The sequence below is a fragment of the Pseudopipra pipra genome, chromosome W, assembly GCF_036250125.1.
Source record: "Pseudopipra pipra isolate bDixPip1 chromosome W, bDixPip1.hap1, whole genome shotgun sequence".
In the NCBI taxonomy this organism is placed as follows: domain Eukaryota; kingdom Metazoa; phylum Chordata; class Aves; order Passeriformes; family Pipridae; genus Pseudopipra; species Pseudopipra pipra.
The window spans coordinates 30,676,192-30,695,298 of NC_087580.1; the positions used below are offsets into that span (position 1 = coordinate 30,676,192).

At 52.4% G+C, this 19,107-nt stretch overlaps 2 protein-coding genes across 2 annotated transcripts in view; one reads left to right on the forward strand and one right to left on the reverse strand.

The window, feature by feature from the left end:
- Window positions 1-19,107, forward strand: part of LOC135405272 (zinc finger protein 501-like) — an 895,895-nt gene that overhangs the window by 61,643 nt on the left and 815,145 nt on the right. The gene's annotated exons all lie outside the window — the stretch shown is intronic.
- Window positions 2,194-3,799, reverse strand: LOC135404559 (gastrula zinc finger protein XlCGF7.1-like). The gene is made up of 2 exons (XM_064639299.1): window positions 3,786-3,799; window positions 2,194-3,157 (listed from the first exon to the last, which is right to left on the reverse strand). The coding sequence occupies exons 1-2, from the start codon at window positions 3,797-3,799 to the stop codon at window positions 2,257-2,259; spliced, it is 915 nt and encodes a 304-aa protein (XP_064495369.1). The 3' UTR covers window positions 2,194-2,256.

Below are 19,107 nucleotides of genomic sequence, written 5' to 3' on the forward strand. Positions count from 1 at the left end.
TCTTGTGGTCTCTGGGGGGCCAGACTCTGCCCAGACTGGGGGGTGTGTGTGTTGGAAGCACAAAAGAGTGAAGGAAATGCCAAGCTAAACACCCAATGTAGCCTGACTTTGTCCCTAAGTGGGGGATAAGAATTGGACACAACATGTGGAGGGACAGATGGAGGGGTTTGTCCCCCTGCCCTGCCCAGAAGGGACACCTTTCAGGAAGGGTTGTGGCCTTGGCTGTGCTGAGGGTTGACCCGGGCAATGCAGCTTGGGATTGCAGTGGCACTGTCAGGGCTCTGCAGAGCTCCTGGCAGTTCATGCATTTGTCCCCAGCAATGCCAGAGAACTGCAGGGGTTGCAGTCAATCACTTGTGCTCTTTGGGACCCCGACTGGCTCTGCTGAATGGGAGCAGGCCTGTAGTTCCCAGACTGTTCCTGCATCCAGGGTCAGGCCTGCAGTGACGTTTGTGCAGCATTAAATTGGTGCAGTGGCAGGATGGCCATGGATCCATTCCTGCAGAAACACAATGGGGCTCCATCCCAGGCAGGGATAGAATGGGCCCACAAATTTTGGAAGGATAACAACGAGGGAGTTTTGGCTCTGTGGAATCCCGTGGAACCAAAGGAACCCTGGGACATGGCGGAACCTCATGGAATAAAGGGGACATTGTGACCCTGCAGCACCTCATGGAACCAAAGGGAGTCTGGGACGTGGCAGGGCCTGATGGAAACAAAGGCCCTCCCCGGGGCCTCAGGCCCAGCCTGGACCTCCCTCATCCCTGTGAGGATTTTGGGAAGGTCGTGTGTCCCCCCCTCACCTGCTTTTATCCTGACACCACCCAGCTGCTCCCAGTGATCCCAGTAAAGCTTCCCAGTTCTCCTCAGTCCTGGTTATTGGGGGGCAGTGGGGGAGGGGCTTGGGGGAATCCCAAGGGGTGGAGCCGAGTTTGGGGGGGGCAGAACTGGCCTTGTGATGGATCGGGAATGGAGACCCCCCTGTGTTTCTCCATATCACCCCACTCTGGAGGGGTTTAGGAGGGCACCTGCCCCTCAATGGGCACCCAGCTCACCCCAAAAGGTGCTGGGAACCCTACACTTCCCCAAAGCCCCTCAAGGACCCCCAAACATACTCAAAGCCCACCCAGAACCCCACCCAACCCCTTCTCTGGGGGGACTTCTCTGGGCACTGGTGGTGCTGGGAGCCCCCCCGGCTGCGGGCGAGGAGCTCTCGGGTGAGCGGGTGGTGGGAAGGGGGCGGTCAGTGGGAAAAGGGGGGTCAGAGGGGATAAAGGGGTGGTGGGACCTGAAACTGAGTGGGAGGGCAGAGGGAGCCCCCAAAAGTGGAGGGGGAGGGGCACTGAGGTTTGGGGCGTGATGGGAAATGGGTGGGAGAGGTCAGAAGAGTGGGGAAGGGGGAGGGTGGGACCCCCAAACTGAGCATGAAGGGGCTGGGGAGTGGGGGGATGATGTGGAAGGGGTGAGAGAGTGGGGAAAATGGGGGTTGTGACCCTCAGTGATCCAGGGAGGGCCGGGGATTGAGGGGACCATGGAAAAGTGGGAGGAACAGGGAGAAGGGTGGAAAAGGGGGGATGGTCTGGAGGGTCCAACAGTCCCATGGGGGTCTTTGGGCACCAGATTTTGGCCCCCCTGAGCTCCCAACTTCCTGTAGGGTGCTGGGGGCTGCTGGATCCAATCTCAGCCTTGGATTATGCCAACAGTTTCAGTTTAGAGGAATTACAGAGATGTGACTGAACCACTTTTGTCCCCCAGGTTTTAATGATGGCAAATCAGATTTATTGATAGAAAGGAATTATTCAGGGTTACAAATGATCAGACAAAAGATCTTCATCAGAATTATTTACTGCACAAGAGAAACACTAAAACTACCAGGAGTACAGGATAAGACAGGACAGTGCTCTACACTAAAGCAATTGTAGAAGCAATTCTACTAAAGCTGAAACAAAAGCAATAATTCTTAACTAGAGATGGATGGAACTCCCCCAGAACAACGCTCAGGGGGAGATCTCTGCTCTCAACCTCCAGCAGTGACCTTGGGGGGTCCCCAGCCAAGGCAGGAATCTCCACACACCCCCCAAGAAGGGTTCTGTTGGAAGAAGCTGCCCCTGTTAAAGGGGACTGGCCCTTTGTGGTGGAAAGGGATGGAGTGACAGTCACTGGACTCCAGGGGTTGTCTCACCATCAAGGGCTTCATTTGGGGTGGAAGCAGCTGCCAAAGCTCTTCCTGCAGTCGGGGCACTGGTAGGGCTTCCCTTACTGGTGGGTCCGCTGGTGTCTGGTCAAGTTAGAGCTCTGGGTGAAGCTCTTCCCACACTCCCCACACTTGTAGGGCCTCTCCCCGGTGTGGATGTGCCGGTGGGTGACGAGGGTGGACTTTCGGTTGAAGCCCTTCCCACAGTCGGTGCAGTGGAAGGGCCTCTCATCCGTGTGCGTCCGCTCGTGCTGCAGGAGATTCGCGTTGGTTGGAAACCTCTTTCCACATTCAAAGCACATATAGGGCCGTTCCCCAGTGTGGATGAGCAGGTGGATGTGGAGGCTGGAGCTCTTGCTGAAGCTCTTCCCACATTGCCCACACATGTAGGGCCGTTCCCCAGTGTGGATGCGCTGGTGGTTGTGGAGATTGGAGCTGTCCCTGAAGCTCTTCCCACATTCCGCACACAAATAGGGCCGTTCCCCAGTGTGGATGTGCAGGTGTTGGATGAGGCTGAAGCTGTCCCTGAAGCTCTTCTCACATTCCCCACATTTGTAAGGCCGTTCCCCAGTGTGGATGTGCTGGTGTTGGATCAGGTTGGAGTTGCTCCTGAAGCTCTTCCCACATTCCCCACATGTGTAGGGCCATTCCCCAGTGTGGATGTGCTGGTGGCTGAGGAGGCTGGAGCTCTTCCTGAAGCTCTTCCCACATTCCAAGCACCTGAAGGGCTTCTCCCTGCTGGGAGGCTGCTCAGGGACCACTAGCTCAGAGCTTCCCCTCAAGCTCCGGCCACCTTCCCGGCACAGGCTGGCTCTTTCCTCCTCAGAGCACCCTGGGATGGCTTTGGAGCCCCTCCTGCGGGGGGATCTCCGGCCCTTTTCCTCCCCGCTGCCTTCCTGCGCCGGGGAGCCCTTCAAAACGGCCTCTCCCACCAGGGTCTCACGGGGGGATTTGTCCTCCGGGCTCTCCGTCCTCAGCTCGGGGCCTGGGGCAGGAAGCAAGAAGGACAGGGAGGGGATTTGCCTCCGGCCCACAGGGAAGGCCAAGGACATCCCCCCAACTCCGGCCCCGGCAGGACGGCGGCGCCAGCGGGGTTGTCCTGCAGCCGGGGCCATGCTCGGCTGACAGAGCCAGCACAACACCCGCCCAAAGGGACACTGACTTCCTCCTCACCTGCCTGGGGGGCCCAAGGCATCTTCCTCTTCCTCGCAGCCTCCTCCTCCATCCGCCCAAGCTTTGGGAAGGACAAATCCTGATGGGGGGAAAACAAGGGCTGAGCGCGTTGGCTTGGGGGTTCCTCCTGCCCAAGTCCATCTCTAGAACTCACCGGGCATCCTGTGTCCATAAAAACCTCCAAAACACCAAGATTCAGACAATATCAAGAAGACCCTTAATCCCTCCAAACTGCAAAAAGTTACAGTTAAGCCAAAAAATACTCCAAACTATGAACATGCAGCGCAAAAAAATTCTCCCAGAAATTCCTCCTCTCTGGTCTCTTCCCTCTGGGGTTCAGAGGGTCTCCCCTGACTGACCCTCTGACTCCTCTGGGGGTGTTGGGTGTCCCAAGACTCCCTTCTCCTCTGACTCTCACCTTCGGGGTGCCATATTCCCAGACATTCTCCCTTTCCACGGTTTCCACTTTGTTGTCCCAGGGATCCCAGGGGTCCCCACTGTCCAAGTTTCCCCTTCTCCTCACCCCCCCTTTCAGGCTCCCTCGGGTCCTGGGGCTCCTCCCTCTCCATGCTCCCCCCTCCAGGCTGCCGGGGGTCCCCCAGCTCCGGAATCTCCCCGCTCCGCCCTCCACACTTGGCAGCTCCCGGGCTCCACACCCACCCCCGTCACTCCCGGGGGGCCCCAAACCCGCTGTGTCCCCCCTGGCAGCACCGGGCTGACAATGGAGCCGGCGGGGCCTGACCCAGCAACACCAAACCCCACCACTGGGGGAGACCCGCATCCCCCCGCCCACTGCTGGGGCTCTGCTGCCAACCCAGCCTGGCACCCCCAAAAAACACCTCCTGCCCACCCCCAAGAGCCCCCAAAAGAGGAGAAGCAATAGCAGGAGAACAATTGACCCCCATCCCATGGATGCCCAGGAAGTGGGAACTTGTCCCATATATGCTGGGGGGAGCGCGGGCAGTCGTGACACACTCGGGCTGCCAGCACAGATTTATCTGCAAAGTCAGCAGTGAGTCAAGCTCTGGAGAGAAGATTGTGCCCCATGGATGGGATTGCAGAGGCTCCCTCAGGTCCCCAGCAGGAATTGGCAACCAGGAATAGACACAAAAGGCCCCCCAAAGAGTTCTGGGGATGTGTCCTGTAGGGAGGGGACAGTGTCACCCCACCAGGGCAAGGCTGGCAAGTGGGAGGCTGCTCCAGGGGTCTGCAAGAGGCCTCGTGCTCTGCTCGGCCCCAGCACTGCCTGGTACCAACACCCCCGGCTGCCCCCGGCCCTGGGCAGCTCTGCTGCCACAGGCTGTGCCCTCACCGTGGCCCTGCAATGGCCCTGCCTGTCCCTCACCCGTGGCCCTGCCCGTGGCCCTGTCCCTTGGCTCTCTCTCTGCCAGCTCAGTGTGGGGCACACGGGCTGGGGGTCCCTCCCAAGCCCCCCGGGCAGCCGGCGTTGGCTGGGGGGATGTGAGGGCTGGGCCTGCTCAGCACAGCCCCGGCCTCGTGCCCAGCGCCTCTTTCCTGACCCACACAAGACCTTCCCGGCCCCCCAGGGCTCCCCTGCTGCTGCCTCTGCTCCTGGCCCTGCCTTTGCTGCTCCCTTGGCTGGGGCAGCGGCTGCAGGGGGGGGATGGCAGCAGCTTCAGCTCCACGGCACTTCCTGGGGGGAGCTCAGCCCGGGGGGGACGGGCAGGGACCTGATGGGGATGGACAGGGGCCCAGCAGGGACAGCCAGGGCCTGCAGGGGAAGGCACAGGGACAACCTGGCCCCACACACTGACACCGCTGTCTCTGCTCCTCCTTGCAGGCTCCGTGGCCAGGCACAGTTTGTGTTCCTGGGTGCCCACCATCTCAGCACTTGGAGACGCTCAAATCAGCGCCCGCAGCTCTGCAGCAAAGCCCCAGCTCACCTGGCACACAGGGGATGGACACAGCACCTTCAAGGGGATGGGCACTCACAGCTTTGTCTTCTTCCCCACCACTGGGCTCTCCTTCCTCAGCAGCACCTCTGCCTTGCACTTATTCTCAGCCTCACCTCAGGGACAGCTCTGGGCTCACCTCCGCGCCACTTCTCAGCCTCACCTCAGGGCCTGGGCTCAAGGACAGGAACCTGCAGGGAGGGGACATCAGGTGCAAGCTCAGGGCTGCCTGCTTGCACTGGCCTCTGGGCTTCTTTCTCCTTCTACAACCAGCCCAGAACTCAGCCTGCTTTGCTAACACCACACATTTACAGACTAACCTTGGAGATAGATATGGACAGACATCTCTATCACCCTGGGGATAGAGCCTCAAGCATGTGCTGCCATAGGAATGGGAATCACAGAATCACAGAATCAGCCACGTTGGAAAAGACCTCCGAGATCATGAAGTCCAACCCTGGATCCAACCCCGCCGTGCTTCCCAGACCATGGCACTGATGCCACATCCACTCTCACCTTCAACACCTCCAGGGACGCTGACTCCACCCCCTCCCTGCCCAGCCCATTCCAAGGCCTCATTACTCTCTCAGCAAAAAAACTGCTTCCTAATATCCAACCTAAACCTCCCCTGGCACAGCTCAAGACCCAGCCCTCTTGTCCTACTGCTGCTTCCTGGCACAACAGCCCCACCCCCACCTGGCTCCAACCTCCTGGCAGGGACTTGCAGACAGTCAGGAGGTCTCCCCTGAGCCTCCTCTTCTCCAGCCTCAACACCCCCAGCTCCCTCAGCCTCTCCTCACACCACTTGTGCTCCACTCCCTTCCCCAGCCTCGCTGCTCTTCTCTGCACCTGCTCCAGCCCCTCCAGGGCCTTCCCCAACTCAGGGGCCCAGAGCTGGACACAGCACTCCAGGGGTGGCCTCACCAGCGCTCACTCCAGCCCAACAATCACTTCCCTGCTCCTGCTGACACACTCTTCCTCACACAGGACACCAGCCATTGGTCCTCTTGGCCACCTGGCCACACTCTGCCTCCTGTTCAGCTTCCTGTCCATCCACACTCCCAGCTCCCTTTCTGCCTGCCTGCTCTCCAGACACTCTGGCCCCAGCCCGGGGGGCTGACGGGGCTTCTTGTGGCCAAAGGGCAGGACCCGGCCCTTGGCCTGCTGGAACCTCATCCCCTTGCAATCAGCCCATGGATCCAGCTTGGCCAGGTCCCTCTGCAGAGCCCTCCTGCCTTCCAGCACATCAACACACCCCCAGCTTGGGGTCACCTGCACATTTGCTGATGAAATGCCTGGTTCTGCAGCAGCTGCAGATGTTCAAGGGGCAGCAGGACCAAGTCAGGGGCCTGGAGGGGCCTGGGGGGCTTTGGGGTCCAGGAGGGTCCTGGGGGAGCTGGGGAGGGGCTTTGGGGATTGGGGGTACAGACCAGTACAGACCAGGACAGACCAGTACCTCCTCACTGCTCCCCAGAGCTCTCCTGGAGCTGGGCCACGTTGTCCTGGGACACCTGAGCCCCCTCAGTGCACTCCCAGTACAGCCCAGTGCCCCCAGTACAGCCCACTGTGTTCCTGTCCCAGGGTGCCAGGCGATCCCTCTTTGGGGAGTTTGGAATGGATTTGAGGGGGGGGCTGGGGGAGATTTCAAGGGATCTGGGGGTTTGGATGGGGATTTGGTGGCGTTTAGGGGTCTTTGGGTGTATTTGGGGGAGTTAAAACAGGTTTTGGGGGCATTGGGGCATCAAAGGGATCTGTGGGGGGAGGGGACTAAAGGAAAAATGAAGGTTAAGGGACATATGGGGAGGTTAAAGAGGTCTGGGGGGGAGATGAGGGGCTGCACCAAGAGCAGCTGAGTCCTGAGACCTCCCCGGTGTCCTCAAGACCCTCTTGGTGTTCCTAATTCCCCCCCTTGACATTCCAAGACAAGCCTGGTGTCTCCAATGTCCCCAGGGCCTCCCCATTGCCATTATTCCCCCCTTGACACCCCCAATTCCACTGGCCCCAAGCCCCATCCCTGATGTCCCCAACCCTCCATCTCACCCCAGGAGCCCCCCCTGGACCCTTTGACCCCAAAAATGCCCCCCCACATGCTCACAGAAAGGCCAAGGGCATCTGGGGACACGTTGGGGACAGTCGGGGGGCTTTGGGGGGCACTGGGTGATTACTGGAGGATACTGGGACACACTAGGGGGAACCAGAGGGCACTGGGAGGGACTAGAGGGTTACTGAGGGATCCTGGGAGGGCACTGGGAGGGACTGGGGAGTTACTGGGGGATTAGCAGAACACAGGGAGAGACACTGGCAGGTTACTGGGCCATACTGGGGGTTACTGGGTGCTCACTGGAACATCACTGGGCCATCCTGGGGGGCAGTGGGAGGTCACTGGGACACACTGGCTGGTCTTTGAGGGGGTTACTGGGCCGTACTGAGGGGCACTGGGAGCCCCTTACCCAGATGTGGTACATCTCCCCCCCGGACTTTGGGGGGCACCCCCACGACTCCTTCCCTGGGGGCTGGGAGATCCCCTGAACCCCACTGCTGGGCTTTAGGGAACCCCCGGGCCCCAGTCCCTTTGGGGTCTCTGTGTGCTCCGTGTTGGGGGTCTCTGGGGTTCGGGGGGGGGCATTGGGATCCCCTTTCCCTGGGGTCGGTCCGCCGGGCCGGCAGGGGGCGCTGTGGCGGGAGGGGTAATGGCGACTTCCGGGTAATGCCGGCGGGTAACGCCGGCGCGCCTGCGCAGTGCAGCCAGGGCGCTGGGACAGCCCCACCCTCCCCACGCGGGTTCCAGGCCCCGCGCTCTGACCCTCGGGAACCCCCGAACCCCTCGGCTAAACCCTCCCGAGCCCTCCAGCCTTTCCACCCACAGCCGCGCTCCCCGCAGCCCCGAGCGGATCCCCAGAATCGCGCTCTCCGAGAGCACCCTCACCGCCGCCGCCGCTACCGCTGCCCCGCAGACAACATGGCGCTCTGCGCACGCCCCGCCTCTCGAGCCCCCGCCGCAGCCAATCAGCGCTCGGCCCGTCCCCGCCCCGTCCCTGCCGGCCCCGCCCTGTCGGGTGAGCGGGGCGGGCACGGCGGGAAAGCGGCGGGGGGGAAAGAGCGGGGGGGACCCCAAAGGGAGCGCGAGGGGCGGGGGGTCACCCCCAAAGGGAGCTGGGGGGAGCCGGGCTGTGAAGGGACTGCTTTTCCAAACTGCCCTGCTTATCCCGCATGTGCACACTTCTCTCCTGCTGGGATCTGGCCCAGACAAACCTGAAAATACCTGGAAGTGCCACCTCCACCAGCACTTCCTCCACAGCTGCTTTCAAGGATTTCTCTTCAATTTGCCAAGGAAATGCTTCCAGATCATACTTCCATCTACAAGTCAGAACAGCAGCCTGCACCAGGACTCCTGCTTGTTTTCCCTGCACTTGCTGACAGGAGGTGCAGAGGCAGGATGTCAGCACTTCATTACCAACAGCCTTAACGGGGCATGACTCCACTTTTTAACCTTGGAAGAAGAGCAGCTTTTCCTTTTCCTCTCCTGTTTTTTGGGGTTAGTTTTTTTTTACCTTCTGAATAAAAGAACACATGTGTAAATTGAAATAATCTGAACCCAACTTTTAAGAAGACTGACACCTTTGAGCAGCTTCCTCTTAACCCTCTCTCCATGTTGGAGGAGTGGCCAGATGAAGAGTTACCAGCCCGTCCTGGCTTCCAGAATGGCACAGCTGGTGGTCAGAGATTCATCTCACAGTTATCTAGAATATGCCCAAACTTGTTCTGCCCTTCCTAATTCCTAACTCAGACCAATGGCTCCAAACCCAGCATCTGGGAGGCTGATTAGGTTGGCAAGAACATTTCCCTGTGTGATAACAGTGTGGGCACAAGGACTGGGAGTGTGTCATAAGAAATCTGACTTGCATACATGGGGTAGGAGATAAAAAAAAACACAGATAAGCAGAAAATGTTTGCAAGGAAGAATTGGCAGCAAATCTGTCAGAAGATTAGTGCAGGTGACTATCAAATACAGGAGAAAACATGATGAAAGGAGTAACTCATGACTCTTTATCTGAGCTATGAAATGAACAGTAACTTCAGCCACTGATGAGAGATTTTTTTAAATATAGAAGTGAGTTTGCAGTTGTAGCATTTTCCACATTAAAGCCTACAGCTGGTAAATAATAAAATAAGCAATTAAAAAGCAATCAAGCTTGCTGCATGAAAACCTCTCAAACAGGCTGCTTCAAACAACAACAGTCTTCTTACTCCCCTCCTTCCCCCAAGCCCCAAAACTTCACCACATCTCAGGTCTGTACTACTCACACACATCACTGGCAGAGGAAAGCCACACAAAACAAAAGATAAAGAATAATTACTTGTTTTGGTAGGTACTGATGGTCACGTGTGTGGAATGGGAGGTCCCAAGAGGAGTGTCAGCTTGGTGGATGATCCCTCTTGGGAAGTACAGGAAGTCACCTGGCTGCAAGAAAATTGATATATTTAGGGCACCAGGTCAAACCTTACTGCAGTCAGAGAAAATACTCTCTGAGCAGACAGTCTGACAATATATATCCTTTAGAATCACAAAATGGAGCAGTCCTGCAATGTACACTTTAATAACATAAAGAACACTAAGCCAGAAGTTCAGAACCTTAAACTTTCCAACCTGCTGTCAATATTTGCTGAAAACGTGAAACAAGCTTTTTAACATCACAGAACACACAGACTCCCACTGAGCTGCAGGAAGAGGACAAAGAAGCAGCTGAGATGGACCTGCTGGCAACACAGTGGGCTGGCAGAGGAGCAGTGAAATGGGGATTTGGTCAGATCACATCAAAAGAAAAGGCTAGTATTCCACGAGAAAAGCCAAATATTCTGTAAAAATGGTAATCTGTTACAATACTGTTGTCTGAGATTTTCAGTTAAAGCACTTAAAAACCAGGTACAACCTTCCTCCTCCTCCTCCCTATCTTTCTTCTCACCTATGTAAATTAAAACTCCACACTGAAAAAAAACTAGATAAGGAAAGTCAAGACAAGAAAGGTGTAAAGCACATAAAATTGCCTCCAAGAAGGAAATAAAAGTTTACTTATGGCTTGTCCTGTAAACACCTACAGAGTTGGACAGCACAGTCAAAGAAAACTGCCTTCCTTACCAGAGTGGGGACTACACCAACCAAGAGTGTTCTGAATTCTCTTCATTTGAAAGATGGAGAAAGGAAATATTCTAGAAGGATGTTTAGGGAGGAAATAGAGTCAAACAACAGCATCCCCCTCAGAGGCAGCCACAAAGAGACAACCAAACTTTGACACCAGCCACCCAGAAGAAATGGGTCACAGGAAGTGAACAACAGCAAACAGAAGAAAAATAAATTAAAAACTTGGATAACTTTTAAGCCCATCATTATTCCATAAAAATGAAAGGCACTGAAGTCTGGTCCAAAATATTCCAGAAATGAAAAAGGGAACTGTAGTTTACTAGACTTTGCATCACCCAGTACACGATGACGACTGAATATTCCAACACAGCTCATGATGTCAGCATCCCATCCAATGGGTCACACTATTCCTAAAACACCTACACCATCCAACATGTCACACTATTCCTAAAACATCTACACCCAAATGCAGCTCTGGACACTGAGAAGAGCAGAGAGAGGCTCCATAACAGGCCAAAAGGCAGAGAAACTCCTGAGGATTCCAACATGGAGCAGCACCACCAGCTGGACAAGCAACACTTCAAAAGCAGGTAAAACAGAACAGGACAAGCACCAGATTCCCTGCTGACACTCAGTAATCTTCATGAAATGTTCCTTTTATTCCAAAAATCAACCACCAACCAAACACTTGAATTTCACGTTTGGAAAAAGGAAGAGCAATTAATACAGCAAGTTTATATGGGGTTTGGTTCATGCTTTTCTTTATCAGCCAAGGATAAATATTTAAATCTCATTCACCAGAACAGTGACAATGTTCAGTGCAGCAGTAAGTCTCAGTGCACAGAAGGATTAGCCTGAGGGATTACAGGCAGCATGTAAAAGCATAAAAATGTTTTATAACCATACACAAACCCAGTGTTTTTTCTGCACACAACTCCACAAACATGACCTAGGAGTCAGGGTGCCCAACCTGGAGAGTACTAGTCAATTTACAGAAATAACTGGGGGTTTTGGCCCGTTATTTAAATACTAGAAGCAAAGGATACCTTTAAAAAAGGATACAGACAACTATCACCCAAATTTCTCGTGCTCGCAGTGTGCAAACCCTCCCCTCAGTTTCACAGCCACAATCACTGCCTTCAAGAAATGGACCACTTTTAACTTTTCTGGCAATCACAGCCCAGACCACCTAAGGCAATGAAATTCTCATACCTTTAATATGAACTCACGTGTGGGATTCCCAATCCTATCTTCTGATTCCACATCATATTCCCGAGCTAAAGGCACCCTTGGTTTATGGAGCCGCCAGTGTTTCTCGCCTTCCAGCTGAAGGATAAACACCTGCAAAAGACCATAAATCCAAATCCATAAGGAAGTAATTCCTTTCACATTAATTTTTAGATAGCTACAATTCAGAGAAATTTAAATGTGAACTAATTTTTTCTGTCTCTATTTAGAGACAACAGACAGAGGAGTTGTGAAGTGGGATCTGTTTTATCCTAAGGCAGGCATTTGGAAATCTCTGTTTCTCTCCAGTCACTTAAGTAAGTGCTAGAGAACTAACCCAAAAGGAACATCTGCCACACAAATATCCAAAATTTCAGGTGAAAGAGGCTTATCCCCAACAGAGCATCAGAAACCTCTATAGGGTGCCCAATGGGGGTAGATGGCAGGAGTTAGAAATGCTGGATGTGAGGCTGCTGAATAACAAGCATAAGGAAAATGAAACCCCAGGTGTATTGAATGGAAACGAAAATATTAAAAAGCAAAATATACCTATAAGGATTGGATTTTTTGATTTGGTTTAAGTGGGATAGTCCAATTTTTTCTTTATAACGCAGTGTATATTTGTATGTTTCTTTTAGAAGCTGATTTAAAATGCATTTGGACCACAGGAATTCATCATATCAGAAACTTCTTAAAAACAGCAGGACCAACAAGCACAACCAGTCTGCTGTTACAGTCCAGCTGAAGAAAGAGCAAGTACTTAGTAAAGGAAAAAGGACTTGTAAATTCTTGGGGCCTGAATGAAGTGAAAATGAAAAAACAGGTGCTAGAAAGCTTCTGCAGCTGTGAAAACAAACTTCTCTTTTTATCTAATGGAAATACCAGGTCTGGAAAACCCAGTTTACATGATATTATGATTAGATATTACTATTAGTAAATTTTCAGCAAAAATATGTAAGAAAAACGACTACAAGGAAACACAAATAAAAAAAAAAACATTTTCCTATAATGTTTAGTGGGGGGAGGGTTAGAAGCACACACACAACAGCAAACACTGCCATCAGCAAAAGCCCATGCACAGTTTCACAGGCAAGGTTGTGCTGTCCTACCTCAACATCATCATAGTGAGGAGGAAGGCCCTGGGATCCCTGGGGAGTGATGTAAACATTGGACCCCACCAGACACCCAAAGTAGCACTCCAGCTTCTCCTGAATCTTCCACAGCTCCTCCTGTAAAAAAAAAAGATGCTGTTACTTGCTGAAGAGCTCAGCCAAGCCCAGCCCACATCCTCCCCATGGCTTGGGAAGAATGATCACATCAGGGACACAGAGGCTGGGAAGGAAGGTGCTCTGTACCAGTGTTTCTCCTGAAGGAGAGCACTGGAGATGCAAAGGGGATCTGCCATGAGAGTCATTGCTAAGCCAAAAAGTCTGGTGCCCCAACCTGGGTTTGTTCTCTTCCCTGTGCCATCTTTAGGCTGCACAACCAGACAGACAAGGCTGAACAGAGGAAAATAATCCCACAAACAGCAAAACACCATAAGACAAGAAGCACATGCAGGACCTGCCTTCTCTCACCAGAGAGAACATACAAAGGTTAGAGACCTTTCACCAGTTACTCCAATCATTTGGGAATATTCAAAACCAAACTTGACTCATCCACACCCCACATGTGACAGACAAGGCAACGAAGGGAAACAGCAGAACGTGCCAAGTACCAGATCCACACAAGTGCAGCTTGGCCATTAAAGCTGACAGCAGCCAGGAACACTATACCTGGGACTCAGCTTGTATTTGGCATCTTATTTGGGTCCACCTCACAATTAAATTGTGTTGACACCTTCAAGACTACCTGAATCAAAGCACCTCCAAGAATCCAAGTCCTTTACACAACTGTGCAGCACCACTGCCTCGTTCTCAAACTCAAGGACTGAGAACACTCAGCTAAAATGGGCTGGTACCTTTCCATGGTGCAATTCACTGGCAAGAACACTGGAAATATTTCACATGGTTTCACACCTTACCCTCCATTAAAGGGAAGTGGCTCAAAAGCCACAAAGTTTGCACAAGGAAACAGTGGGGCAGAAGGCATAATTTAAGCACAGATGCCTAATCATCAATTTTGTGCATTTGGTTTTTTTTCCAAACTTTTATGTGACAGAGCAAAATTTTAAAAAGAATATATTATTATACATATTATAGCATGAATCAGATTTTGTTCTTACTGCAGAGCAGTGAAACATGATGGACAGTGCAAAAGTATAAACTGTGTTTTAATACAGCTCATGTAAAGATTTCAGCAGGTCATCAATGTCAACCACTTCCCCTGGGGACAGAGATGAAGCCATGTCTAGTGCAACTCAAGCAAAACACACCACATTATTAAGCCAGCATCAATTATATCCAGTGAAACAATCCCACCTTAAATCTCTGAGGCTGATGAAACTGCATTGTTGCCTTTTTCTGGTCAGAATCCTTCTTCAGCTGCATGTAATTCACTTTGCCTTCTTTATTTAAAACCTTCTTCTTTCCATTCACACACTGCAGATATTCACATCTCGCCCATAGCACAGGCCCTGGCTGCACAGCTCCTTCAAGTCTGACAGCTGGAACAGGGACAGGCAGTAAGCAGCCACCAGGGGATCATTGCTCTGGACGAGCAGTGGCTTTTGCTCCCAGTACTCCTTGAAAAACACCTCTTCTTTGATGGGGGAGATCAAGCTCCCGAAGAGGCTGTCTGGGTTCTCAAAACTCAGGACTGAGGGAGAACAAGCTGCTTCCAGCTTTGCTCGTTTACACTGTGCCTGTGTTTCTTTTCCCATCTCAGCATGCTTCCCTCCTTTCTTGGGCATGGTTCCTGTTCAAGAGGAGAGAGGACCAAAACAATCAACCAGCAACACAACCTCAAGAGCTCACGGGCCCAGAGCAACAACTCTTGCCCTACCCAGTGGGATATCAGAGTATCCCGGGAACAGCTCTGGTTTCAGAGCCTCACTATTTGCTCCAAAGCATCAACAGCTTACAGAAGACAGGGAACATTGTTAGGCCTTCCTGTTGATGCTCTGTAATTACTACATTTACAAGTTTAAAACTGTTAAAATTGACCAGTTTAAGAACTAAAAGGCCAAGATTCTGCTTTCAGTCCTGTCGAGCTGTCAAACTTTGTTTATGTAGAACAAAAAGAATTCTTTCATACAAGCACAGACATTTAATTTTAAAGCTGGAAGTCATTTACTTGGTTTTTCCCAGGCAGATAGTATGATTGTGTACCATTATGCCAAAATAAAGAAGTTGATCTACAAATGGTTTGGCTGCCAAATTCTCAGGAAAGTTAAGGGGAAAATCAAGTAACGGTAGGTAACTGTGCAAGTCTGGAAAGCCAACACCTGAGAAGTTTGAACGTGCTGATGCCATAATTTCTAAGTAAAAATGACAGCTCTACTCCCTACACCCATTTGATAGGAAATGCTATCAATTCGTTGAGATACTTTTATTTACACAGATCCCGTATTTTGAAACTTAAACTCCAGTTCTGGTATTTACATGCAGCACTAAGTTCTTCTGTGCAGCAGGACACCCGTGCTGGCCCACTAACTCCTGGGCAGTGTTTCATCAGCAGCTCCTGCACAGCCTGTCCCTCAACAGTAACCGAGGGTCACCTCAGCCCTGCAGGAGGGAATTCACATCACCTCCTTCCTGAGAGAATGAACATTCCCAACTGCAGCACGAGGCAAGGGAATGCGTAAAAAATTAAAGACTGCAAATCAGTCCCTGACTGACAGCAAGATCTGAAGATGCTGCTGAAGGCACCAAGATCTAAAGCTGACATCCCCAAATGACAGCAACACAAATGCAACCAAGCCTGGATTAATAGTTTTGAATTCCAGACCGAAATCCATTGTACCAACCTCTCAGCTCATTCACACTGATTTAAAGAAGTTACATTCAGATATTTACTATTCATAGAACACAGCTTCATTTACAACACGTGCTGTTCTGTAGCGTTCTGCTGGTTATTACAGCTGTTCCGAGCCCCCTGCCATGGGCAGGGATACCTTCCACAAGATCTAGTTGCTCAAAACCCCATCCAACAGGATCCAACCAGGCCTTGAGCACTGCCAGGGATGGGGCATCCACAGCTTCTCGGGGCAACCTGAGCCAATGCCTCACCACCCTCCAGCAGAACAAAATTCTCCTTTACATTTAGTCTAAACCTAAACCGTTCAGCTTAAACCCATTGCCCCTTGTCCTGCAGCTACAGGCCCTCATAAAAAGTCCCTCTCCATCTTTCTTGCATCACTTAAGTCCTGACAGGCTGCAAGGAGGTCTCCACAGAGACTTCTCCAGATTGAACCATCCCAACTCTCCCAGCCTGTCTCCGCAGCTGCTCCATCCCTCTCATCATCTTCCTGGCCTTCCCTGGACTTGATCCAACAGGTCTGTGCCCTTCTCACGCTGGGAGCTCCAGAGCTGGATGCAGCGCTCCAGGTGGAGAATCACCAGAGCACGGCAGAGGGGCAGAACCCCCTCCCTCACCCACGGCCCGCTGAATGGGATGCAGGATACGCCCGGATTTCTGGGCTGGGAGCTCAGCGCCAGCTCAGCCCCAACTTTCCATCCACCAGCACCCCCAATTCCTTCCGTGCCGGGCTGGAGGACAAACCCCAGCGCAGAACCCCACACGGGAGCAGCTGCTCCCCGCCAGGGCTGTTCCCTCCCACACCACGGCAGCTCCCTGGGAAGCGGCGGGAATACCGCCGGGCACAGCGGGAATACCGCCGGGCGCGGCGGGAATAGCGCCGGGCACAGCGGGAATACCGCCGGGCACGGCGGGAATAGCGCCGGGCACGGCGGGAATACCGCCGGGCACAGCGGGAATAGCGCCGGGCACAGCGGGAACACCGCCGGGCACAGCGGGAATACCGCCGGGCACAGCGGGAACACCGCCGGGCACAGCGGGAATACCGCCGGGCACAGCGGGAACACCGCCGGGCACAGCGGGAATACCGCCGGGTATAGCGGGAATACCGCCGGGCGCAGCGGGAATACCGCCGGGCACAGCGGGAATACCGCCGTGCAGACCGGGAATACCGCCGGGCACAGCGGGAATACCGCCGGGCACAGCGGGAATACCGCCGGGCACAGGGGGAATACCGCCGGGCACAGCGGGAATACCGCCGGGCACAGCGGGAATACCGCCGGGCACAGCGGCTCCGAGGACACGCGGTGTCCCCGCTCCCCCCTCCCGGCTCCCGCCGCCTCCATCCAGCCCCTTCCCGTCCCGCGGCCCCGCACTCACCCGGGCAGGAGGGAGGATCGCGTGGGATCGGGGCGGGCCGGGATGGATCGGGGCGAGCAGGGGAGGCGAGGCCAGGCAGGATGTGCCGGCTGGAAGCGGGAGGCGGTCCTGCCGCGCTGGGAGTCACGGGAGGAGCCGCTTCCGGGCGGCCAGTAGGAAATCCGGCGGCATTCCAGTGTCATTCCAGTGGGTATTCCAGTGGGAACGCAGCAGCACTAAGGTTAATCAATCTGCTTCATACAACGGTGCCTGGGCTTCAGCTGCGTTATTTATTTTTTTGTTTCCTGGACCAAAAATCTTCTTCTAGAGTCTCCCTGAGTCTCCCTCAAAGAAAACTTTGGAATCCTCACCGAGCACGTGAAAACTTCCAGAAATATTTTTAGATGCCTGTTAATGGTTTGGTTTACGTTGGCTAATGATGTCAGAAGCAAAAGAAAATGTTAGGTAGGCTTTGCTGAAGCTTTGTTCTTGTGTACTGGCTTGAAGGATACGAAGCAGAACTAGCAGAAATAAAAAAGGTGGATTTTGGAAACCTCAGCAGCCTTACAGTGCACGGCTGATGTTGGTACAAAGTTACACTGCCATAAGTGTAACTAGAAGGACCTTTCAATGGCAGGTAAGAGAGGGGACTGTGTCCTGTCAACAACTTAAGGAGGGAGAATAACAGAGCCTTGCACATCTCCAACACCAGTTCAAATCCTTCCCTTTACGGAAAGTGCTTTTCAGTCTTGTTCCTCCTCACAGTGTGGTTGTTACACAGTCATAACTTCTACTTCCCTGGCACTAGCTGGATCCTTTGGAACAAATGTCGTGATTCCAGTGGGTTCTGCATTCATGGATGCATCCAGCAAATTCCTGTGTGCTGAGCAGAGAAAGTGGCACCGTGGAGTCCAGCTCCTGAGTTTTAGGCACCACTAAAGGAACTGAATCTGCATCGAGCTGTTTGGCTCCAAAAACTCTTCTGCCCCTAGTCTACACTGCCAAGTAAAACAAAACAGACCGTGCAAAATAGAGGCCTGTGTTCCCCCCAAAGGGAAGGCAGGCAGTTACAAACCAGGACAGTAAATCAAAGCTCAGAACATACGTTCATGGTCCCCACAGTTGTATGACACATCAAACCAGTCCTCTGTTCATTACCCGTGTAGAACTCTCATCAGGAACCCCAAACTTTCTTGTGTGTATTTGTATAGATATGCATAGATATGTATAGGTAGATAGATATACATACATAGATATGTATAGGTATATATTTGTGTGTATCTCTGTAAGATTCTGTATCTTTGGATGTGATATTGGCATGCTATTGTTGTGTGGCAACAAGTGGACTTAAAAGGTTACAACACTTTAGGAGATCACCTTTCTGCTTATGGGTCCTATTTTTTAAAGAAGGTATCAAGAAAAGAACTCTTTAGCCAAATATAAGTTAAGACATTAATCAGAGCAAATGTATTGATTTTTATTTCCAATTGTACAACAAGTCATTCAACTATTTGCATACTCCAAAGCTGGGTTGGAAACTTCTCCCTCAGAAATAAGACAAACTGTTTTCCGAGGCTGTTACTGACAGCCATGGCAGAGTTTCCAATAACAGCTCCCCATTCTTGAAATGCAAAACCTGAAAAATGAAACAAGCGTTAACCTGGAATTCTGGTTGCCAGCACTGATCTGGACAGAAGTTATTAGAGAGTGGAGCAAAGCTAGCACCACAAACAACCTTGGGCTCTGCATTCGTTGGTCATGGCAACAAAGTTTTGCTTTTCAACCCATCTGCTAAGGAAACCTTGCCAGAACTGTGAGCTTATAACACTACTTTTCTTAAGAAGTTAGGAGGCCTTAATCCAGTGTACACAGATGAGACCCTGAAGTAGGAGAGAGGCCAGTTGCTGATGATCAGTGCAGATGAGGAATCAGCTCTGCTGAGTAGGCTTCAAGCTTTGTGATTTTTACAAGTGGACTATTTCAAATCTGTTGTAGAAGAAACAGTCTTTTCTGTTTTATCAACTTTCCACTTTCAGAATACTGGAGTTTATCCCTCAAATTCAGCCTGTAGTTTCAAAAGATAAAAATCCTTACAGGAAACCTTTCAGCCTCAGTAGCCAATTGCAACGTGCCCAGGGAAGTTCAGCAAGAGCATCATTGATTAAATGAACTGTTCTGGCCCA